Source organism: Trichechus manatus, unplaced genomic scaffold, assembly GCF_000243295.1.
Source record: "Trichechus manatus latirostris isolate Lorelei unplaced genomic scaffold, TriManLat1.0 scaffold00040, whole genome shotgun sequence".
Classification (NCBI taxonomy): domain Eukaryota; kingdom Metazoa; phylum Chordata; class Mammalia; order Sirenia; family Trichechidae; genus Trichechus; species Trichechus manatus.
In genome coordinates, this window is record NW_004443976.1 from 11,469,471 (window position 1) to 11,493,528 (window position 24,058).

Sequence of the window (24,058 nt, forward strand, 5' to 3'; positions counted from 1 at the left end):
TTGCTGTGTAGAATTCTATTGTATGAATATACCACAATTTATTTATCTATTCTTTTTTTAATGTGGTATGTACATATATTATATAACAAAACACTTGCTAGTTCAGCATTTTTTTCATGTCTAATTCAGTGACATTAATTATGTTCATCATGTTGTGCAACCATCATGACTATCCATTTCCAAATTTTTCCATCACCCTTAACAGGAACTCAGTGGCCCTTAAGCAATACTTCCCTCTTTCCCCTCTCTCCCATCCCTGGTAACTAACAGACTTAAGTCTCTATACATTTGCTGATTCTGGGTATTTCATGTAAGTGGAATCATACAATATTTGTCCTTTTATGGTTGACTTATTTCACTCAGTATAATGTTTTCAAGGTTCATCCATGTTGTAGCATGTATCAGGATTTCAGATTTATTGATTCTTTAGCTTAATTCTTATGCCCCAAATTTCACCCCAACTGTCTCCTGATCTTGTCTTCAACTCCAATGCCTCCTTAGCTGGCTCCTATCCTGCAGGAAGCACCAGGTATCACCCTTCCATCCATAGCCATCTCTCTTGTAGTGTCTCTAGAGTTTCTCGGTGCCCATGTGGTCCCTGAGCCCAAGGTTCAACACACACCACCCTCCCTGTCTCAGACTCTGGGCCCTGTGGCAGAAGGATGAGCCAGCCTTCCACTGCAGCCACTACTTGCCTCACTTCCCAAAGCGGAATGGCCAGGCAGCGGGCCAGCTGGACAAGTTTGTGCTACCCCCCTCCCCTAGCTCCCACCCACTACAGCCCCCAGAACCAATGCAGGTCACCTCCTGCCAACCCCTATACCCCTAGTGCTGTAGCCAACAAGGAGAAGGAGCTTATTAAGCTGATAAAGATCTGGGGACCTCACCCAGCCCCCTCCCTCAACTTCCCTGGGGTTGTGGCTCAGGCTGGACTGGCTCCACCACCCTGAAGTCTCCTTCATCCACGGCATCTCTGTCCGCCTTCTCAGAGGCAGGCCCAGCGCCCTGCCTGCTGTTGCCTCCCTGCCAGCTCCCAGAGGGCTTGGAGACCAGACGTTGCTCACCTCACCAACAACTCGTCCCGCCCAGCCTGCCCAGCTCTGGCTTCGCTCACTGCTGGCCAGGACAGCAGCTTCTCCAGCTCTAGGCTGTTACTCGCCTCACCACCCAACCTCGGGAGGCTGGCCCTGTCCACTTCTCTGTGCCTGGCCTAGTTTGGGCCCCAGTGTGCCCCCCGACCCCACACACAGTGTCTGGGATTGAGCCTCCTCCTCCCTTCTGAAGAACAGCCATGGCCACCTACAAAGTCAAGGTGGCCACGGGCAATGACCCCTTGTCAGGGACATTGGACTCCATCTCACTGACCATTGTGGGGACCCAAGGAGAGAGCCATAAGCAGCTGCTGAACCACTGTGGACGAGACTTTGCAACAGGAGCGGTGAGTGTGTGTAGGGGCAGCTGGGGATGGAAGTGGATGAAGGTGGGCGGGATAGGGACCCAGCCATGGCCAGGAGAGGCTGGAGAGCCTGGGAGAGGCCTGGACACAGCAGGGTCCCAAGGGGGGCTCTGACATCTGTCACCCCAGACCTGGCTCCTCACCCCTCTCCCACTCACTGTTCTCCAGGACATCCTGTCCTTCACCCCTGGCTCATCATCTTTTATTTCTTCCGGGTCATTCTTCACTCTCTTCCTTTTCTCAACTCTTCTCTCTCCCTCTTCTCCTTTCTGCTCTCATCCCTCTTTTCTCAGTCTTGTCCCACCCCCTGTCTCCCTCTTCTCTTATTCCTTTCCCATGTCCTCTCTACCCCTCTTCCTCATCCCTCTCTCTCTCCCATTCTTACTCACTCTTGCTAAGTTGCATCACAACTGGCTTAAATTTGCATTGGGCTATCTGTGACTTAAAATGGCATTAGACCAGCTTGTCCAGTGCGGACCTGCCTGCTCCTTGATGGAAGGCACCGTTGGTCGGGATCTCAGCCCTGACTTTGAGCCAAGCCCGGCCACCTGCTGCTGTGTGACCTGAATAGGTCACTTTAACTACCTAAGGCCTCTTCCGACCCTCCATATCTTCACTGATAAATGGGGCTGGCTGGGTCACCTCTCCGCAGTCTGAGTACAGAGGACTTGGGAGGCTCTGGGCCCCATTGGACCACTGAATACACCAGCACGTGGGTGCCTGCACAGCTTCTGCTGCCTCAGGTGGCAAGGGAGGGAGTGGGGGACCTCTAGAGCTGGGAATGTAGAGGAGGGAGGGGCTGGGGTCCTGCCCAGCCCTGGGTGGATGGGCCTAGCAGGGGACAGTCAGGCTGGAGGGGCAGGAAGTTATCATCCTGCCTCCGCATCACCACACTCCAGGGAGGTGAGCATCACCCAGGTGAGTAGGGCCTGGGTGAGGAGCCAGGGTCAAGTCCTGTCATCTCAGCCATTCCTGTGCCCTGCCCAGGTGGACCAGTACTCTGTGCAATGCCAGCAGGACCTGGGCGAGCTCATCCTCATCCGCCTGCACAAGGAACGCTCCTCCTTCTTCCCCAAGAACTCCTGGTACTGCAGCTACGTGCAGATCTGTGCCCCCAATGGCCGCATCTACCACTTCCCCGCCTACCAGTGGATGGATGGCTACAAGACCCTGGCACTCCGGGAGGGTACAGGTGAGCCCTCACCCCCATCCCATGCGTTGGGCTCCTCACTCCAGCCCAGCCACCTGACTCCTGGGGTGAACCCCCAGCGAGACACAAGGGAGAAGGGTTAGGATACACCCCTGTAAACACATCAAGCCAGCCAGGTGCCAGCCCCACCAGAGATTCGCAGGAACTCCTGCTGCTCTCACACTGAACCCTGGAGAAGGGGGAAGGCAGGAGGTGCGGGGCTGCCCTCCGGACCCCAGTGCCTGGCTGGAGACAGGCATTCTCAGAGCGAGCTCTTTTACTTCTACACTCCTCCCCTGGATGCCCAGAGGCCACCTGGCTATGCTCAAGAGACCCAGTGTTACTCTAGGGCAGGACTCAGGACTCTGATTAGGATGCCCTCTCAAACCACATGCCCTGTTACTCCAACAAGATGCCCTATTACTCCAAAGGATTCTGCTACTACACCAGGAGGCCTTGTTACTCTAATAGGATGCTCCATTAATTCAACTGATATCTTGTTATTTCATTAAGAAGCCCTATTATTTGAACAATACTCTGTGGTACTCTAACAGGAGGTCTTGGACATCATCATGATGCCCTGGTTTTCTCACTGAGCATATTTTAGATGGAGGAGATGTTCTATTGCTCCAAAAGGACTCCCTATGACTCCAATAGGACACCTTACTTCTCAAATGGGGCTTACTCTAACTCTAAAAAAAACAAAAACCAGTTGCTGTCGAGTTGATTCTGAGTAATGGTGACCCCATGTGTGTCAGAGTAGAACTGTGCTCCATAAGGGTGTTCAGTGGTTGATTTTTTGGAAGTAGATTGTAAGGTCTTTCTTCTGAGGTGCATTAGGGTGGACTCGAACAGCCAGCCTTTCAGTTAGCAGCCAAGTGTGTTAACCATTTACAGCACCCAAGGACTTCCTTACTCCAAAAGGGCTCCCTTAATCCAGTGAGAATCAGTCCCACTTCAGCAGGATGCCCTGCTATTTATACAAAAGACTGTTGGTTTTCTCTGTAGTGGCCCGATTGAAGTTTTCCAGGTGTTTGGTTGCTCCTATGGGAGAGGGATAGGACCTGAGATCCTGAGCTCCTTGTGTCCACCACTGCCCAGGGCCCTTCACTTGTGGGGCTTGGGTCAGCTTCCCAATATGTGACTCTACGTGGAGACTGTTTTCTGCTGGAGGCCTGTTCTTGTTTGTCCCCCTGGTCTCACCTTGAGGTGGGTGGGAGGGGAGGGCAGAGCTGAGAGAGGCTGGCGGCCCTGGCGCCCCAGCCTCCTTGCATCTAACCACCCCTCACCCCAGTTCTCATTGCCCTGCGGCTAGAGCCTTCTTCTGGGAGTTGGGGACAGGGGCCTGAGCTGGGGAAAGGAGAGGCAAGGGGCAGAAGGAGACAGGCCTGGGGGAGGGTGGAGATGCAAGGTGAGGACCTCATTGAGGAAGCAGAGTTTCTTCCCACAATGATAGATCTGAGTGCCATGGAAGCAGGAGACCAGCAGGGTGACACTGGGTGGCCAGGCAGGAATGGGGTTGGGTGGGGCAGCTGCCGTATGCAACACCAGGGCAGGGAGACTTTAGTCACACACTGGGCCCTCAAAAGAGTGAGGCTCCCACCCTGGGGTTGAAACCAAGCTGAGTCTCTATGTTAGATAACTCCATGGGGCACTGTTCACCTACAACACACTGGCTGAGGCAGGTGGTGGAGGAAGAGGGTGGTGAAGGAGGGGCTTGAGGGAAAGTCATGGGGGCACGAGCCAGCCTGGGGACTACCTCCACTTACCGGCTGTGACACCTGGGCACATTTCCGAATTCTTCTAAGCCTGGGTGCCCTCATCTGTAAAATGGGGCTAACAATAGAACCTACTTCAGAGGGTTGATGTGAGAATCCAATGAGGTAATATCTAAACGGAGTTTAGAGAACGCTCAGTAAACAGCGGCATGACTATGTATAGTCTCCCTAGGCGCAAATCATTAAGTACTGGCTACTTAACCAAAAGACTGATGGTTCAAATCCACCCAGAGTTACCTTGGAAAACTGTGGGATGCCCTTCTACTCTGCAACACACCGGGTTGCCATGAGTTGAAATCAGCTCCACGGCATTTTTTTTTTTTTTTTTGCGACTGTGTGTGGTGTCCAGAAACTGACTGGACTGATTTGAATTCCCAGCTCCTTTGCTTTCTCCCTACATGATATTGACCATTTTCTCCTTGTAAAATGGGATGACAGCATAGTCCATTAGCTGAAACTGTTGGAGCTAGACATGTTTTGAAATTCAAATTTTTAGGAAAAAAAACCGTTGTTGCCATGGAGTTGATTCCGACTCATAGTGACCCTACAGGACAGAGTAGGGTTTCTAAGGAGCAGCTGGTGGATTCGAACTGCCAACCTTTTTGGTTAGCAGCCAAGCTCTTAACCACTGTGCCATCAGGGCACGCCCTAATTAAATATACTAATGTTTCTGCAGCAAAAACTAGGAATAGTTACACCAAGTGAGTTCAATAAAGACTATATAAAATATAAATATATGTATATAGCCTCAGGTCAATGACAGCAGGTTTTTGCCACCAGTGACTTTGTGCCTAACTTATGAGGGAAGACGACTTGATTTTCAAGAGCATTTTCAATTTTGGAATTGTGGAGAAGGGGTTGTGGGCCTGTAATAGTTCACCTGCCTCATAAGGCTGTTCTTATGAATTAAATTATTAATATAAGGAAAGTGTATAGAAAGTACCCAGTATCTAGTAAGTGCTAAATAACTTATTAATATTTCAATGAGTCTAGAAGAGTAACTTCTGAGAAGCAGCAGAGCTGAACCGAAGGATACAGCGAGGGGGATGAGGGTGGGTCCAAGTTCTTTTGTCTAAACTTTTGGGGAAAGGTGCACCTTCAGCTGTGGGCCCACTACAGCTGACCTGGGCAAGGCGGGCAGAAGATGAACCCCTGCTGCCAGGAGCGGGCACAGGCAGCCAGGGCTGGGGGTCAGACCTTGAGCCTTGAGCCTTCCCTTCGGTCTCCCTCCAGGAAAGACAACCGCGGACGACACCTTGCCCATCCTCCTTGCGCACCGACAGGAAGAGATCAGAGCCAAGCAGGACTTCTACCGGTGAGGGGGAGGGGCGAGGGTAGGTGGGGGGAGGGTAGTGAGTGTTCCCGGCCCTGGGAGGGCACCAGGGCCCACAGTCTCGGCTTATCTTTGCAGCTGGAGGGTCTTCGTTCCCGGCCTGCCCAACTACGTGCACATCCCCAGTTACCGCCCTCCCGTGTGCCGGCACCGCAACCCCAACCGGCGCGAGTAAGGACCTGAGGCCACCCCTGGGCCCCTGGGTCCCCTCCCAGGGCAGACACCTGGTCTCCTGTCCCCCTCCGCGGGACCCCAGGTGCTCAGCCCCAGCTCCACCCTTCTCCCTACAGGTGGAATGGCTACATCCCGGGATTCCCGATCCTCATCAACATTAAGGCCACCAGGTTCCTGGACTTAAATCTCCGCTACTCCTTCATCAAGACGGCCTTCTTCTTCTTACGCCTGGGGCCTAAGTGAGTGTGTGCGAGTGAGGCGAGAGTGTGAGAAGCGTGAGGGCTCCGGCAAAGATCCGTCCCACCCCCCCTGCTTCATCCCCGCCTCCACCCCTGGAAGGCCAAGAGGGCTGAAAAGACTTAGAGACGCAGAGATGTGAGCCCCAGAGACCGGGAGATAGAGAGACCCTGAGACATGGACCCAGAGACCCAGATAACCAGGAACCTGGAGATACAGAGCCTCTGAGACGCCGAGACCTCGAGATACACACACAGACGCCCGACACTTTGAGACTCAGACCCTGAGACTCAGAGACCTACAGGGGCAGGGCAGCTCTGCCAAGGGTCCCGCGGGCGCCTGGCAGCCTGTCTCACGCTGCCTCCTCATTCCATCTCCTAGGGCTCTGTCGTTCAAGGTCCGCGGCCTGCTGGACTGCGAACGGCCGTGGAAGAGACTGAAAGACATTAAGAAAATTTTCCCTACCTACAAGACTGTCATCTCCGGTATGCGGTGCGAGAATTCCGAATTGAACCTGGGGGGAGCCAGGTGGTCTCTGGTAGGAGGAACGCTGGACAGGTGGGGGAGGCAGGACCCCTACGTCGGGCAGAGGGCGGGATCGCACGGGAGGGAGGATTTGGCAAGCTAGGCGGGCGCGCCCTCTGGCGTTCGCTTGAACGACGTCGCCAGCGCCCCGAGGGCGACGCAAGAAGAGGACGCTGGGGGCCTCGTGTTCCTCCACTGCCTTCCTGTGTCGCGGGCCTCCGCCCCATGTCTCTCTGTCCCTGAGGTGGGTCCGGGTCGGGTTGTGACGCTCGGGCGCCGTCCCTCCAGAGTACGTGTACAACCACTGGACAGAGGACAGCTTCTTTGGGTACCAGTACCTCAATGGCGTCAACCCAGGCCTGATCTGCCGCTGCAAGCAGATCCCAGACAAGTTCCCCGTCACAGACGACATGGTGGCGCCGTTCCTGGCTGAAGGAACGTGCCTGCAAGCCGAGCTAGAGGTGAGGCCGTCCTCCCGCCTCCCTACCGCCCTCCCTGGCAGCCTGGTCTCTCCCCAACTCCGCCGCCCCCACGGGTCCCACCCAAGCCTGCATCCTTCACTCCCTGTCCTTGTCCACGGGGCGGGTCCCAGGTGCCCGTGTTAGTGCCTACCTGCCCGCCCATTCCGTCTCCCCTCCAGAAGGGGAACATTTACCTGGCAGACTACCGCATCTTGGAAGGCATCCCCACCATCGAGCTCAACGGTCGGAAGCAGCACTGCTGCGTCCCCCTCTGCCTGCTCTACTCGGATCCTGAAGGAAAGATGATGCCCATCGCTATCCAGGTGCCCGCGGTGCAGGAGTGTGGCCAATTCATGAGCCTCTGTGCGTGTGCATCTGAATGAGCGCATTGCCTGTGAGCATGCATGTATACCTGCGTGTCTTTGTGTGGGGCGCCTGTGTGTGAATGCTTGTGCCTGTGTGAGCATGCGTGCCTGTGTGTGAACGTCTGTGTGTGCATGAATGTTCCTGGGTGTGCATCTGAGAGAGCATGTGGTCAGAGGGTCAGCAGGTGTGTGTGTGAGTGAACCTGATGCGCCTGTGTACGCAGCCATGTGTGAGTGTGTGCATCTGTGGGTAAGCATGTAGGTCATGTGAGTGTGCTGCCTGTGCACGAGCCTCTATGTTCCTGAGTGTGCTTCTGAGTGTATTTTATGCATGGCCCTGTCTGTGGGGGGCAGTGGTGAGTCTGTTTGTATGTGTGCACATGTATTTCCATGTATGTTTGTGTGTGAATCTGTGCGTTCCTCCAAGTGGGCTCCTATGTGTAACCCAGGGTGCACACATGTACCCAGGTGGATAGCCCTGTAGTGAGCCTTGGGGTGAGTACCTGTGTGTCCCTATGTGTGCATATCTGTGTGCTGCCATTGTGTGTCTATAGGTCCCTGTGGTTGCACTTGTGTGTAGCTCCTGTGTGTACAGTGTGCATGACTGTGTGTATATGTGCAGAGATGACCAGACAGGAATGCATTTTTTCACTCGAGCTTGTCTCTTTGACTTCATTCATCCACCCCTTAGATAAACCAAGCCCTGTAGTGGGCCTGGCCTCTGTTAGGAATGCTGAGCTAATCAGAATTAGCTGCCACCTTGGGAGTCTGGTCTGGCAGGAGAGGGAACCTCGGGTGCTTCCTCCCCAGAGGTCCCCGCAGAGACCACGTGGAGATTAGAAAAAGGCACCCCTCTAGGGGGAGCAGTCAAGCCCCAATGCACCTGGCTCTTTGGTGGAACAGTGTAGGCTGGATTTCAGTCCCCCTCTCCTGGGGGGCTGAGTGCCCTTGTGCAGTGCACAACCTGCACATCTGAATTTGGTGGCCTTGAGGTTGAGGTGAGGAAGGCTTCTCAGAGGAGGCAGCTTGGGAGCTGGGCCTTGAAGAATGAGTGGGAGCTGCCAGGTACTGCCAGGTACCATGGGGGAGGGTACTACAGGCAGAGGGAACAATAAGAGCAAAGATGGGGCGGGCAGGAAGGTGTGCTCAGGGGACCGAGGGACTGGAGTTAGGGGGTGGAGTTTTTACCTCCTCAGACTGGCTTCTGCAGTGGATGACCCTGTGTATGTGGGTCTCTGCCCTCACCTAACCCTGCCTTCTTCCCCACCCACAGCTCAGCCAGACCCCTGGGCCTGATTGCCCCATCTTCCTGCCCAGTGACTCTGAATGGGACTGGCTGCTGGCCAAGACATGGGTGCGCCACGCTGAGTTCTACAGCCATGAGGCCATCTCCCACCTGTTGGAGACCCACCTCATAGCCGAGGCCTTCTGCCTGGCCATGTTGAGGCAGCTCCCCATGTGCCACCCCCTCTACAAGGTAGGGGTTTGGGGGAGGGGTCTCCAGGAAGCATCACTGCCTCACCTAGCCACAGAAGGCCACCTGGCTCTCCAGGCAGAGGGCAGGATTCCAGTTAGACTTGGGGAGCCAGCTGGAGACCCACAAAAGAGGGCTCAGAGTAGGGACTTCCCATAGTGACAGAGGCTGATGCTGCAGAAATGGACGTGCTGAGGTCCTCTGAGGGGGCAACTTCAGTCTGCTCTCACGGTCCCCCTCACTCTCTCCCCACAGCTCCTCATCCCCCACACCCGATACACCATCCAGATCAACAGCATCGGGCGGGCCCTCCTCCTCAATGAGGGGGGGCTCGTCGCCAGGGTAAGGCTCTGCTTTCACCCCAAGATCTTTGCTTCCCCTCTGCCCTTTGCAGGTAGACTAAAAGCAGGACTTCCCATTTGCCTTTGGATCATGAGGGGGTGTGGAGGGAAGGATTGGTTAAAGTGGGTACTACGTCTAGAAGGGCACAGAGGCAGGGCCTGGGTGTGTGAGCCTGGAGTGTCAGGGCTCCTGGGGGATGGGGCAAAGTGAGTCTGGGGTTAGAGGAGTGCTCCCTCGGCTCTCGGTGCGGGGGTGCGGGTCTGAGGTAGGTGTGAGCCCTGGGGAGGAGGACTTCGTCAGACCCTGCCACCTCCTCCACAGGGCACTTCCCTGGGCCTGGAGGGTATTGCTGAGGTGATGGTGCGGGCCTTGTCGGAGATCACCTACGACAGTCTCTACGTCCCCAATGACTTTGTGGAGCGCGGGGTCCAGGACCTGCCCCAGTATTACTACCGTGATGACAGCTTGGCCGTGTGGGATGCCCTGGAGAGGTAAGGTTGGAACAGCAATGAGTGGCAGTCAAGGTGAATATTCTGGGATGCTGGAGGGGGCGAGGGGAACTTTGAAGGACCTGTTCTTGGGTATAGTGCCATGGGGCCTCGGCCTTGAGGATAGGGTCTGCGATCTGTGTGGCTGTCACACATGTGTTCAAGCTCTGGTGGGGCCTAGGGAGGGCTGGTGGGCTCCTTGCTTGTTTTGGCCCTCTGCCCACCTCTGGTGGCCATCAGTGCACCTCCCCTGACCCTTATTAAGGAGTGCTCTAAGTATCTTCTGATCTTGCCGGCCACTCTCTCCACCTCTGCCCCACAGGCCTCGCCTACCCACAGGCCTGCCTAAGCAAGACCAGGGCACCCTGGGGGAGGTGGGTGAAGTAAGGCTGGGGAAGGCCAAGGGAGGGTCCAAACTGAGGCCCTGTCCCCTGGTTAGGTATGTGACAGAGATCATCACTTATTATTATCCGAATGATGCAGCTGTGGAGGGTGACCCGGAATTGCAGTGCTGGGTGCAGGACATATTCAAGGAGGGCCTGCTAGGACGTGAGAGCTCAGGTATGGGCCTGGACACCTGGACACCCAGCCGGGGCCTGAGGCTGTGAGGGCCATAGGGTCCTCCCAGGCTGGGCCGGAGCATGTCTTATTGTGGACTAAAGGAGGTCATGTCACTTGGGCACCCACTCAACAAATAATTATCAAACATCTACTGAGTGACAAATACTGTACTGGTTACTGCAGAGGCAAAAGGGAAGGAGACAGGTGAAGGTGCCTGCCCTCAGGGGTTCACAGCCTGCAGGGAGGGGGTCATGCGGATGAGTGCTGTGTTGTGGGAAGCCCAGGAGAGGCCGTAAGAGCCCAGGGAGGCACCTAACTCATCTTGGGGAGGGCGTGGTGGGGTAGGGGGTGGCAATGGGTAGCAGCAAGCTGAGATCTAGCTAGGATCTTCAGGAAGGGGAAGTTAGCCCTTAGATGACAGAGGGTGGGGTTGGGAGAGTTCTGAGTGGGAACAGCATGAGGAAAGGCCCAGAAGCTAGAGAGAACACAGTGAATCCAGGGATCTACTCCCAGTTTCCTGCACTGAACTTAGGCTGGGAGTTGGGAAGTCTCGGGATAGGGCTAACTAAGGCTGAGGCCCTGAGCTGGACCAGGTCGCACAGCCTGGTTAAGGAGATTGGAATGACCCCTAGGGGGCGTGGGAGGAGATCCGATGTGTATGTTAGAATTATCAGGCTGCACCAGAGCCAGAACACCTCTTGGGGAGCTGTTGCAGTGTTCAGGAGGGGGTGACAGGGGCTTGACTAAGATGGGGGCTGTGGAGGTGAAGAGAATTTGAGAGCTAGTTAGGAGATAGAGATAACAGGACTTGGTGATTGGTTTGGGCTTGAAGATGGAGGGTAAGGGAAGAGAGAGGTCAAGGGTGACTCCCAGGTTTCGGGTTTTCACAGCTGGGTGAGGAAGTGTGTAATTCCCTGAGTTGGGGGGCCGTGAGGAGGAATTGGTTCGGGAGGAAGATGATGGGTCTGGTTTGAATGTGTTGGGCTTTTGGAACTGGGGTCACCATGGCAACCAGGGCCCCTAATGTGAGACAACAGGAAAGATAAGCAATTAGCTTGGTTAGGGAAGAGGTGTGAGACCCAGGGCCGGGCTACAGAGAAATCCATCTGGAGTGATCACAGAGTCTCTGTGACGTGGGGAGGGAGAGAGAAGAGTAATCCAGGCAGGAAAGCCAGGACTCAACCCAACAGAGGGAAGCTCTCCCCAACCTTCCCCAGACCTGGGACCAGGGAGCCCACTTAGGGGAGCTGGAAGGGAGAACTGAGGGTCCCACCCCAGGCAGGTGCCAGGAGCAGCCCCAGAGGCCAGTTGAACCCCTAGGGGGCTTGTGGTCTGGACTTGGGGGGAGAGGTTGTTGCCCTGGGACGGCCAAGTGGGCAGGATGAGGGCATGGATGTGGCATCTTGGAGTTCTGGCAAGACAGGGTGAGCTGGGCTTGGCCGTGCCCTCTGCTGGACAGCCAGGACCAGAGCAGGACTGACGCTGCCTGGGCTGTTCCTCGCCCCTCAGGCTTTCCCACATGCTTGCGAACAGTGCCTGAGCTGATCCGGTATGTCACCATCATGATCTACACCTGCTCTGCCAAGCATGCAGCTGTCAACACAGGGCAGGTACCCATGCTCACCAGTCCCAGACCTAACCTCAGTGCCAATCACAACCGAAAACCCATCCTCAACCATAATCCCTAGTCCAGCCCCAACCTGTGTCAGTCCCAGTCCCAGCTTCAACCCCTGCTTCAACCTAAACCTCAGCCCCAGCTCCAACCTCGGCCCCAACCTCGGCAATAATCCCTAGTTTAGCCCCAACCTCAGCCCCAGCCTTAATCTCAACTCAGTTCCAGACCCAGCCCAGCCTCAACTCACTACTGCAGGACTCCAAGTCATAATGGGGTGAGGGTGGTCAGACTCTGGTGGAAGGGGAGACCCTGGGCGCTCTCTGATCCAGAACCCTCCCTGTACTCCACCCGCAGCTGGAGTTCACCTCCTGGATGCCCAACTTCCCGCCATCCATGCGGAACCCACCCATGCAGGTTAAGGGGCTGACCACTGAGAAGACCTACCTGGACACGTTGCCAGATGTGAAGACCACGGGCATCATCCTATTGGTGCTCTGGACGCTCGGTCAGGAGCCTGATGATAAGGTACCTGGGGCTTCAGGGTGCAGGTGGGGTGGAGGGCCTCTGAGCATATGAGGGGCTAGGAGCTGGGGGGCCAGGGGTGGAAGGGCGATGGCAAGGTCAGGAAGCAGGGGGAGAGAGGGTACTGAATGAAGACGGGAGAGGCGAGGCTCTCTGGCAGGCCAGGAGGGTTGGGGTGCAGCCCGAGACAGTGGGGGGGGGGCTGGCTCCGTCCCAACTGCCTGGTTCTGTGCCCGCAGCGGCCCCTGGGCCACTTCCCCGACATCCACTTCGTGGAGGAGGTCCCGCGCAGGAGCATAGAGGCGCTGCGCCAGCGCCTGGCTCAGATTTCCCACAATATCCGCCAGCGCAACAAGTGCCTCCCCATCCCCTACTACTACCTGGACCCTGTGCTGATCGAGAACAGCATTTCTATCTAGAACGCCGTTTCCGAGCTCGCCTCTCCCGCCCTGGCCCGCCAGTTTTCAAAACAAACAAACAAACAAACAAACTTTAAACATTCAGTGCTTGCGTGGCCATTTACTGGGGTGCGGGCGGGGGCAGGGCTGGCCGCGGGTGTCCAGCTGGGGCTGGGGCCGGGGCCAGGGCGCATCGGGCCGTGAACTGCAGTCGGGACGAACTGCAGTCGGTCGCTCACACTGCAATGCTGTTCTCCCCGACCGCGGGGTACAGGTACGCGCAGGGCAGCGCCAGGCCCCAGTTCCGCTTCCCAATGTCCGAATGTCCGGAGAGATCTGGGCCAGGTGGCTCCGGAAGGCAGCGATGCTCCGCCGAGGGGCCTCCTCTGTGAAGTGCTAGTCTGAGTAGTTGCCCAGGTGCCGCTGGGACGGCAGGAGAAAAAGCTGGGATCTCCGCTGCTCCAGATGTCCCAGCCCCACCTTTCAACCCAAAGCGATCTGGTCCCTCCAAGACATCTTCCTAGGTGCTTAGTCCACCCAAGCCCCGCTCACCTAGGGGACCCAGACCTCAAGGACCGTAGTCCACCAGAAAATCCACCTAGGAACTCAGACCATCCAAGACTCGTCCACCTTGAAACATAAACTACCCACCCACCTAGGCAAAAGATAACCCTGAAGCCTGGAGTCCCTGTGTGGGTAAACAGTGCACACTCAGCTGATAACAGTGATAACAGAAAGGTTGGAGGTTCAAGTCCACTCAGAGGTGCCTCAGAAGGAAGGCCTGGCAGTGTACTTCCAAAAAATCAGCCACTGAAAAACCCTGCGGAGCACAGTTCTACTCTGACACACATGGGATCGCTATGAGTCAGAATCAACTTTCCGAGAGGTGGTTTTTTAATCACAGCCTACAAGAAACTCAGACCACCCCAAGCCTGCCCAGTGAAACCCAGACCACTCTAAGCTCCACCTACTAGGATCTCATACTACCTTAAACCACACCCACCAGCAACTACTATCACTCCAAGCCCTGCTTACCTTGGAGCCCAGCTACTAAATGCTACCCTCCAAGTAACCCATTGTCCCAGGATCCCTTCCTCACCCCTTCCACTCTGCTGGAACCCGAGGCCCCCACCCCCACCCTCCCGGGCCTTGCTTACAGGGCCTTGGCTTCATCACTGACACCCAGAAGAGCATGAGGGCATTGACTTCAGGGACTGAAGCCACCAGGTCTGTCTGGCCTTTGGCAGTGGGCAGGGGGAGCCACATGATGCTGGGAATATTGGGCATCCAGGCACTGAAATCAAACTGACCCCCTGTCTTAGTCATCTAGTGCTGCTCTAACAGAAATACCGTAAGTGGATGGCTTTAACAAAGAGACATTGATTCTCTCACAGTCCAGTAGCCTGCAAGTCTAAATTCAGGGTGTCAGCTCTAGGGAAGGCTTTCTCTCTCTGTTGGCTCCGGAGGAAGGTCCTTGTGATGCATCAGTCTCCCCTTGGTCTGGGAGCATCTCAGCGCAGGAACATCAGTCCAAAGGATGCGTTCTGCTCCCGGCACTGCTTTGTTGGTGGTGTGAGGTCCCCATGTGTCTCTGCTTGCTTCTCTCTTTCATATCTCAAAAGGGATTGGCTTAAGATAGTATCCAATCTTGTATATCTCATCAGTATAACTGCTGCTAATCCATTTATTAGATCGTAGTGATTGAATTTACAACACACAGGGAAATCACATCAGATTACAAAATGGTACACAATTATACAATACTGAGAATCATGAACCAGCCAAGTTGACAGATATTCTAGGGGGACACAACTCAATCCATGACACCCCCCAAACTCAGTAAGCCCAGGGCTGCCAATGCTTCTGTTGGGACCGCCCCTCCTGTGACCCCATTGGTCCTCCAGGTCTGGCTCTGGCTCACCTGGTCACTGTTGATGGTAGCATGTTGGGCCAAGAGGTGAAGATGATCATAGTGAGGTATATACTGGATGAGGCCAGTGCAGCTGTCCAAGGTGGAGCGGACCCCCCGATGGAGATGGGGTGGAGAGAATAGAGCTGACCTGAGGGGCTGCTGCCCTGGGGAAGTGGGGTCTGGAGGGCAGGATGGACGCCTCGCCTGAGCTCCTGTGGCTTAGAAAACCTTCCTGGAAGATCTCCCCGACCCAGGCCTGGAGCTCTGCGTCCCAGCCCACAGCCCTGTCTTCAGGGTAGTCAGATACAAAGCTGGGAATCGAGGAATACATGGTGATTAACAGTGGGGGCCAGCGCTGTCTGTGGTGTGAAGTGGAAAAGGTCAACTGAGACCAGCTGCTCAAAAGGGGGGAAACTGAGGGCAGAGAAGGAAAATGGCTGACCACAGAGTGTCAACTGCAGAGCTAAGCTTTAAACTCTGAGGCCAAACGCTCCAGCAGCAGGTGCAAACCAAGGGCCTGAGGGCGTATTTGGTCTGCAGATGTGGTTTGATTGGCTGGCAAGGTGTTTTGTTGGCTTGTTTTTCAAGTTGAATCACTTGTCAACATTTAATTATTAGATGACTGGTTTCTCTTGAAGAATCTGAAGATCTGGAAACAGTCATAACTGGATAACCACTGTCCTCACTAGACAAACATGAGTTCTTCACTGGCCACAGTCCCCACCCATCCCTCTTGCCCAGTTTTTCTGCTTGCTGACCCTGTGGCATTTACATTCCAGTCTTTTGAGCTAGATCAAGCCACAGGGAAGGATTAGATGCCAGGCCCCTGAGATGGGACTAGCTGATTGGGCCTGACTCCCCACTGGTTCCTGAGCTCCCAAAAGGCAAAGCTGGGTCCACTTTGCTCCCCACGGCACCCACCTCAGGAGTAGGGCCCACAAAGGGTGTGTGGATCCATTGCTAAGAAGGGTCCTCGCATAGGCAACTCCTGCTATGGGTGTTCATCTGAGGCCTTCAAGGGGAGGTAGGCAGGAGCTAGGCTTGCAGAAGGAGTGGTGTTTGGGTAGGGAGAGAGGGAGGAATTGGGGTGTGTGCTAAGGAGGAAGAATGGAAATGGGGGTAGATTCCAGAGAGGCTGAGATGTCGTAGTGAACACCGCATTCCATGTGGCAAGAAATGGAGCCACGTGAGGCTCATGAGCAGACCTGTCATAAGTCCCAGTGCTTGAGGGAGGATGTGATGCAGGTTAATGGCGGGAGGTGGTGATCCACAAAGAGACCAGGTGTCAAGAGGACCTGGCCACCAGAGTGGAGGCCAGAGGTACATTCCAAAGAGGGCTCCTGTGAGGGAGACTTAGAAGGAAGAACCTGGAAATGTAGTGATGTTATCTATGGGAGGTCTCTAGGTGGCGCAAATGGTTAGTGCTTGACTGCTAACATAAAGGTAGGCAGTTCGAACCCACCCAGCCAGTGGTACTGAGGAAGGAAAGGGCTGGTGATCTGCTTCCGTTCAGATTACAAACAAGAAAACCCTATGGAGCAGTTCTGCTCTCTAACGCATGGGTAGCCATGAGTAGGAACAATAATGCTCAGAGAAAAATTCCTATCTGTTGAGGGTTCTTCAGAGGGCTTTGCATTTAATCTTAATAATAACGCGGGGTAGGTACCGTTATGATCCCCATTTGCAGATGAAGAAACGGAGAGGTTAAGTGACCTGCTCAAGGACACGCAGCTGGGAAGGACGAAGAGGAGGCAGGAAGAGGCTGTGAGATAGCAATCTTTTTGTCCAGGAGGTGGGGGAAGCTGATGAACAAACCAACCAGCTGAGAGGGAGAGGCTGTGCCCTCAGGCCCCAGGGCAGCCTCACCTCTCTATAGACTGCACCATCTTGGTAGTGGTAGTGGGTTAGTGGTAGTGGGTGAGGTCCTGAACCTCCCTGCCAGCTGGTGGGGCAGGCAGAGGGAACGGTAGGTGACAACCGTCAGCCCTCTAGCCATCAGCTCCAGGTACCCCACTCACCCCAAGGATGTCGACTGCAAGGAGCAGAGATTCTGCTGCTGCCAGGAGCAGGGGCTTCAGGACCCAGCCTCGGGCCCTGCCTGGCCCCCTTTGCCAATTCTAGACATCCCGGGCCTCTGACCTGGTTGACGAGCTTTCCTGGTGCTAAAATCCTAGTGCCGGCCTGGATGTTGATGTGGAAGGTGTAGTGGAAATGAGGAATGAGCAGCTGGGGAGAGCAGAGGTTAGATGGGGACACCCCCCAGACCCTCCACAGCTCTGGGCCCTGAGTGGAAGGATCCTCCCTACCTTGAAGATGGGGTGGCACAGGGGCAGTCGTATGGTCCAATCTTGGGTCTTTCCCTTACTTGCTGTGTGACCTCAGGAAAGTTAATTAACTTCTGTGTGACTTAGGTTCTTCATCTGTAAAATGAGGTTGATGGTAATAATCCCTTCCTCACTGGCTTGTTCTGAGAACTAAATGAGTTAATGCTGGTGAAGTCCTTAGAACATACGCAGTAAGTGCCATATGAGCATCTCATATTATGGTCATTTCTGGTTCAACAAGAGGAGAAACTGAGTTGCTAAGAGGCGAAGTGAGCCAAGACCACCTCATGTTATTATTAAGGTTAAATATAAATAAGGAGCCCTTGGTTGAAGGGCTCCTTGTACTAGCCCAAAGTCGTCTAGATCCCAAGTTGTGCAGAGCAGAGACTGGAAGGGTGGGAAGGGAGGGCCTAGAGACACTGCTCCTAGAAGGAGTGTGGTTTAAACTGTTGGAGATATGACCAAACCATCAAAACTGCATGATTCAGAAGAGTCAACTTTGAAACCTATGCCAAGAGGCAATTTGTTCACTGACACTGACTAGTACCACCTTTCCATCAAGATATTGCTGTTACTGCCGTCAAGTTGACTCCGGCTCATGGTGACCCCATGTGTGCAGAGTAGAACTGCTCCATAGGGTTTTCAACATCACCAGGTCTGTCTTCTGAGGAGCCTCTGGGTGGGTTCGAACCACCAACCTTTCCGGCTAGTAGTCGAGGGCTTAACCGTTTGTGCCATGCAGGGACTTCTTCCGTCAAGATCGAAAGCCAAAACATGAAACTAGGAGGACCAAACAGAAAACAAGGAGAGGAAACAAAGCAAGCCAGAGAGAGGCTGGGTAGGATTAATGAGATGTGACGTTTACGACTAGAAACAGCAGCATGGGGAGACTGGCAACCTTTCCATCACCCTGGGGACATGATATGCTCCCCCTGCCCCTGCCTCCCGGGCCTCCCTCCTCTTGCTGACCTGGATGGCAAGGGGCAGCAGGGGCCCACCACTGGGGCGCTGGTGCAATAGTGGGGCCGTCACGAACTGGGGCCTTCCATGAATGTCGTGGGGCGGAGGCCTGAGAGGATGGCAGGGTCCACCAGATACAGAGAGCCCCTCCAGGGGAGGAGAGGAGGAGGGTTGAGGGAGGGGACAGCCCTGTGCAGTTCTGGGAAGCTGGGGGGAAGGAGGGGGAATTACTCTGAACCTGCGGGTATTTCACTTAAAGGAGCCTCATTCCCTGAAGCCAGCAGAGCATTCCAGCCCAGAGCCACCTCCTGGTTACAGAGGAAATCCCCCACCTGAGGCCAGGAGCTGTGGCCAGGCCCAGGCTCCAAGGACAGACAGTAAGAGAAGTCAGCCCTGCTGGAGAATAGAGCCTTAGGGTGCACTTTCCTGCGATGGTGCACATCTCATCCCAGTAGTCTAGAGAGGGGAGGGGCGGCAGCTCTGGGGAGAGCTCCTCAGTAACCATGACAACTAGCTCGTTGCCAGGGTTTCTGGGCTGTGGGATCCTGACAATGCAGGCAGCCTGGTGAAGGACAAGGGGATAGCATTCCCCACTCAGCCCTGCCCCTCAGCCTTTGCCCCATTTTAGAAAAATGCTCTTCCCTTTAGTGCTGGGCAGGAGTCATCGACCCAGAGAAGTGGCTGAGCTAGGAGGGGGAGAGGAGAAAGGGCAGCCAGGGTGGGGTAGAAGAGACATGGTCTGGGAGGCTGGGAGCCTGGCCATCTGGGCTTCTGCTAGCACTGAGAGAGGAGGGGAAGGGAGGCTGGAGCCCTGGGCCCAGCATGGGGGCTACCGTAGTATCGGAGACAGGGAAGTTCTTTGGGAGGCTGTGGCAGTGGTGGATCAGGACGGGGTTGACGCCATAGAGCCTCACTCTAGCCCATCCTCCCCAGGTCTGCTGTTGCAGGATCCCTCCAATTTTCTGTCAAAACTCACCAGTCCCATGTCCCATTCTCCCGCAACTTTGCCAATAGACAGTCTGGGTAATTTGTTAAATCAGAGTGATCATTCCAAAAGAAAGGTTGCAAAACCTTGGAGGCAGGTTGGGGTGTTGTTCTGGTGCCAGGGCTTTTGAACCGACGGTTAGAATGTACAATGGGACCCATAGTGTGCAACCAAGGGGGTCAAGGAGATTGGAAAGTGGGACCACCCAGGACATTCTGAATCACCCTGCCTGTGACTTAGTTTGCTTTTAAAGTCTGCAGACCCCGGCACGAGGCCCCGACCAAGCAGATTGCGATTTGGGTTTTTAAAAGGAAAAAATCTTTCTGCTTCCGAAATGTTTTCTCAACTTGCTGAGAACCTTCACAGCACAGGTGTTTGCAGTGGTTCGAAGCATACTTCAGTGTTGGGGAAAGTTTGAAGAAGCAGTTAGGAAGCAGGGAGAGGGATGTGGTTTATTGCAGGACAAAGGTGGCAGGTACCCAGGATGGCGGGATAGGGACACTCGTGCTAGGAACTGTTTGTAGTCACCACTGGCCCTGCCAAAGGACAGCAGTTGTTAGAACTTACTCTCTGGCCATTTCAGCTTAAGCCCCAGTGGTGAGAATGGTTTGGTGGCCAGTGGGCCTTAACCCTCATGAGGGAGGACATTTGGAGCAGGACATCCACCCAGGTTCCCTCAGCCCATGCCACCTGGTTTTCCCAGAGGCCGGCCCTAGGTGACAGGAAGTGTGCCTTCTCAGGGCAGGAATGAGGTTTGGTGGAGGATGGGGAGGAGCTAGTGGCAGAGTGATTTCAGCTATCTGGTTTTTCCGTCCCACAAGACCCTTCTCCCGGTCCCAGCCTCCTGGCCCCCCTCACACCCCAGGCCTGACACTTGCGATTCGGGGAAGACAAAGGTGCGTCGGATCTCGTCCAGGCTTCTCCAGGGCTGTTGGCTGTCCAGCAGCCCCCTTAGCTTCAGGGTGATGTTACTATAGAAAGACAGATCGATAGCATGGACTGGGGAGGGAAGCCAGGCCCAGCCAAGATGTCAGAAGTGGGCAGGCAGGCTGTCTTAGTCATCTAGTGCTGCTATAACAGAAATACCACAAGTGGATGGCTTTAACAAAGAGAAATTTATTCTCTCACAGTCTAGGAGGCTAGAAGTCCAAATTCAGGTTGCCAGCTCCAGGAGAAGGCTTTCTCTGTCGGCTCTGAGAGAAGGTCCTTGTCATCAATATTCCCCAGTGGAGGAGCTTCTCAGTGCAGGGACCCCAGGTCCAAAGACCAAGCTATTCTCCTGGCTCTTGTTTCTTGGTGGTGTGAAGTCCCCATGGGTCTCTGCTCACTTCTCTCTTTTATATCTCCAAAGAGATTGACTTAAGACACAACCCAATCTTGTAGATTGAGTCCTGCCTCATTAACATAACTGCCTTTAATTCAATCCATAATACAGTCTGATGGGGAGAGGAGGGGGATGGGAGAAGAGGGGGAGGGGGAGAGGAGACGGAGGGAAGGAAGAGGTGTCTTCCCGGGGAGAGGAGGTGGAGTTTCTGGTTGACTTTCTTGGTGACTGAGTACCACAGGATGGGGTTGAGCTCCTTGAGGTTTTCAGCATCTAGGCAGTGGGGAAAACTCACACCATCTGGTCAGGAGCACAGATGGAGGGGGGGAGGGAGTCGCTGATGGAGACAAGAAAGGGTAACAGGAGTGGGCCCCCAGGCCTGTTTGTGCAGGGAGGGCTGTGGGGCTAGGAGCTTATAAAGGTGTTTGCGCCAGGACTCCGATGCCTCACATGTGAGCCATTCTTGGTCAGACCTGAGACTCAGCTGACTTCAGTGGGCAACAGCCAGGGAGCCCCTTTGTGATGAGAAAACTGAGTGGGCTGGTGCAAGAGGTGGGACTGTAGGGGCTACCAGTGTCCCCAAGTCCCCCAGAGCTGCTCCCTGGTATTTCTGCTGCCTCTCCTTAATCTGCACCTGGAGCTGGGCAGAGAACAGAGGGTGGCGGTCCTGCCAGATGATTTCTGCTGGGGGACAGAAAGAGTGAGAGGGGGACCTGCCCCCACCCTCAACACCCCTGCTCTCCCTTTCCTCTCCTTAGACCTGGGGTGGAGCATCTCTGAACTGGGATATCTGCAGGCCATGTCTTGCTGGGTCTGTTTTACCCTCTTCCCACAGGGTAGGAGAAGCCTCTGCTCACTCCTCCCATCCAAAGCAGGTCCTGCCCTTCCCCTCATTGACCCCAACCCAACAACTAAGGCCAGAGAGCCTCACCAGCCTGCCGAAGACAAAGGAGAGAGCCATAGCTGTATCCATGCCCTGCCTCCGGCTCCCTCCCCTCTGCTTCACCAAAAACCCAAACAAACCATTGCCCTTGATCCCAACTCATAGAGGCCCTATAGGACAGAGTAGAACTGCTGTAAATCTTTATGGAAGCAGACTACCACGCCGCCACCGACCTTTCAGTTAGTAGGCAAGTGCTTAACCACTGTGCCACCGGGATTCCTCTCTACTTCACAGTCCTGGTTTTTTCCCACCAGCTCCTCCCTCCCCCACTCATTGGGCATCCCCCTCAACACCCAAACCTGACCCTTTTGTCAGACTCGCCCCTCCGGCCCCCCTCATTGGTCCCTCTACCAGGTTCCTCTCACACCATTCCTCTTTCCCCTCTTCCACTTCCCCTGCCCATCACGTCACCCCCAGCTGGTCTCCCCTCCTCTGCCTCCCCCAACTCTGTGGCCACACCAGTTTACCTGCGCCCTTTCCTGACTCCCATCCTGACCATACATACTAGCCGCCCTCCCCACTCTGGTGCCCCTTCTCCAGCCCCAGTCCATCCCCTCTCCCTCACCTGTCCCCTCCCGCCGCACCAGGCTCCCTCTCCCCTCCAGCCACTGGTAGCAGGGAAAGCGGAGGGCGGCACCCACAGCGGCGTGAGCTGGAACCAGCGGCGGAACCAGGCGTTCGAGGCCAGGGGCCCGAGCGGGCTGGGCAGCGCCGGGGGCGCCCTGTACACGCGCAGCAGCAGCAGCACCGGGCCCACGTCCTGAGAGACTGTCACCTCGAATTCCTCCTCTGGCGGGTGGCGCAGTGGTTGAGAGCTCGGCTGCTAACCAAAAGGTCTGCAGTTGGAATCCACCAGCCACTCCTCGGAAACCCTATGGCATAGTTAACACGGGTTGTTACGAGTCGGAATCCACTCGACAGCAAAGTGTTTGGTTTGGCTGGGACGGGGGACAGAAGGCTCCTGTGGGCGGGGTGGATGGAAGGGAGCAGGGCCAGGCGAGCAGCGCGGCACTCACCGCGCCCCGGGCAAAGTCCTTCCCGCTGTGGTCCAGGTGCAGGGCCGGGCTCTCGCCGGCCGGCCCTACCAGGCTCCCTGACTCATGGTCCCAGGTCCCCGAGCCCAGGGAGAAGGAGCCGGTGGTCCTGCGCAGCCGGTGCTTGTACACGGCCTACTGTCAAGGGTTCGGCTGAGCGGCAGGCGGGCTGCGGGCGCGATGGAGAGCGGAGGGGCCACGAAGTCCGGACTTCTGCGCACTTGGTCTGTCGCCCGTGGCCTGTACCCTCGAAAGGCGAGACCACACGGGCATGGTGCAATCCCTCGGCCGGCCAGCACCCTCCGAGCCCTCCTTTTTTTCCTTGGAGCTGCCGAGCGTGGGCGGGGCCCGGTAGGTCCCAGCGTCTGGGCTCGGCCCCGGGAAGCGCGCGTCTAAGCCGACGCGCTCACTCCAGCCATGCGGTCTATCCCTTCGCCAGTCGGTCCCTCTCTCCAAGTCTGCGTTCCAATCCTCAGCGCTTTCTCAGGTTGCTGAGGGCGTGTGGGGGTTCTGTTTCCCATCCGTCCTGAGCAGTGAGCAAAGGCATGGGCGGGGTGGCGGGGCGGGGGTGGTTCCGAGAGGCTGCAAATGGGAACCGAGGGGCACAGAGATAAGGAGGAGACTGGAAAAGGACCTGGCAGTGAGGGAAGAAGGGACTAGAGCTCTAGACACTGGTCTGGGGTAAGACGTGGGACCCTCCCTTCATCCCATCAAAGTATAATTTTTTTTTAAAGTTAAAAACATGACTCATACAAATTTGGTTTTTGCAAGTTTGATTATGTCTTGGTGACTTTTTTAAATTAAAAACCATTATATTTTCTGTAAACCTCACATATTCCATTATTGCTATTATAAAAACTGTATCAGCAACAAGTTTATTTCATAACTAGGATGTGTAACCACTATAAGTATAACCCATGATTTTATAACATATATAGGCATTTATCCTCAACTGAAAGTTTTCAGTATGAATTGCAAGAAATAAAATATTCTTGAGCATTTTAAGAGTAAATGAATATTTGTTCTAATTTAGGTAATCATTGTTCATACCTCTCCAATTTATATAGCAGTAAAAACACTGTTCAATTAAAATACAAACAAAAGCATATGAGGAAACATTTAGATAGAAAAATTGATGATCAGACATACAACGTTTTCATCGTATACTGTAATTCTTTTTTTTGTTTTGTTTTTGCTTATTATAGTAGTTTAAGTGAAAGTTTACATTTCAAGTTAGTCTTTTATACAAAAATTTATACATACTTTGTTATGTGACCCTAATTGCTCTCCCTATACTGTGACAGCACACTCCTCCTTTCCACCACTGATTTCCCATGTCCCTTCAACCAGCTCCGGACCCTCTCTGCCTTCCCATCTCACCTCCGGACAGAAGGTGCCCGTTTAGCCTCATGTATCTACATGAGCTAAGAGGCACACTCTTCACTAGTATCATTTTATGTCCCACAGTCCAGTCCAATCTTTGTCTGAAGACTTGGCCTCGAAAATTTTTTTAGTTCTGGGCTGACAAGAGAGTCCGGGGCCGTGCTTTCCGGGGTTCCTCCACTCTCAGTCAGACCATTAAGTCTGGTCTTTTTACATGAATTTGAGTTCTACACCCCACCTCTCGCCTGCTCCATCAGGGACTCTCTGTTGTGTTC

The 24,058-nt window shown here is 54.7% G+C and overlaps 2 protein-coding genes across 2 annotated transcripts; one reads left to right on the forward strand and one right to left on the reverse strand.

Moving 5' to 3' along the window:
- The first annotated feature begins 1,255 nt into the window (after window positions 1-1,255).
- Window positions 1,256-13,005, forward strand: ALOX12B (arachidonate 12-lipoxygenase, 12R type). Its single transcript, XM_004376008.2, has 15 exons — window positions 1,256-1,438; window positions 2,444-2,648; window positions 5,657-5,738; window positions 5,835-5,927; window positions 6,047-6,169; window positions 6,549-6,652; window positions 6,981-7,153; window positions 7,333-7,476; window positions 8,792-8,995; window positions 9,248-9,334; window positions 9,656-9,825; window positions 10,262-10,383; window positions 11,893-11,993; window positions 12,353-12,523; window positions 12,760-13,005. Exons 1-15 carry the CDS (start codon window positions 1,292-1,294, stop codon window positions 12,937-12,939), a joined length of 2,106 nt encoding a protein of 701 aa, XP_004376065.1. The 5' UTR covers window positions 1,256-1,291; the 3' UTR covers window positions 12,940-13,005.
- A 148-nt stretch (window positions 13,006-13,153) lies between these two features.
- LOC101354837 (arachidonate 15-lipoxygenase B-like) lies at window positions 13,154-22,673 on the reverse strand. Its single transcript, XM_012555455.1, is given in 11 exon segments — window positions 13,154-13,341; window positions 15,059-15,189; window positions 16,849-16,862; window positions 16,970-17,056; window positions 18,124-18,223; window positions 18,537-18,676; window positions 20,995-21,107; window positions 21,932-22,006; window positions 22,009-22,153; window positions 22,383-22,535; window positions 22,647-22,673. Coding segments are annotated over 11 exon segments (1,173 nt in total).
- Between the last annotated feature and the right edge of the window lie 1,385 nt (window positions 22,674-24,058).

Bases quoted from the DNA above. Each gene is read 5' to 3' on its own strand.
- ALOX12B (XM_004376008.2), top strand. From the start codon at position 1,292: ATGGCCACCTACAAAGTCAAGGTGGCCACGGGCAATGACCCCTTGTCA. The intron at 10,384-11,892 runs GTATGGGCCTGG...CTCGCCCCTCAG, and splicing joins GCTAGGACGTGAGAGCTCAG to GCTTTCCCACATGCTTGCGA. The intron at 11,994-12,352 runs GTACCCATGCTC...CTCCACCCGCAG, and splicing joins CAGCTGTCAACACAGGGCAG to CTGGAGTTCACCTCCTGGAT.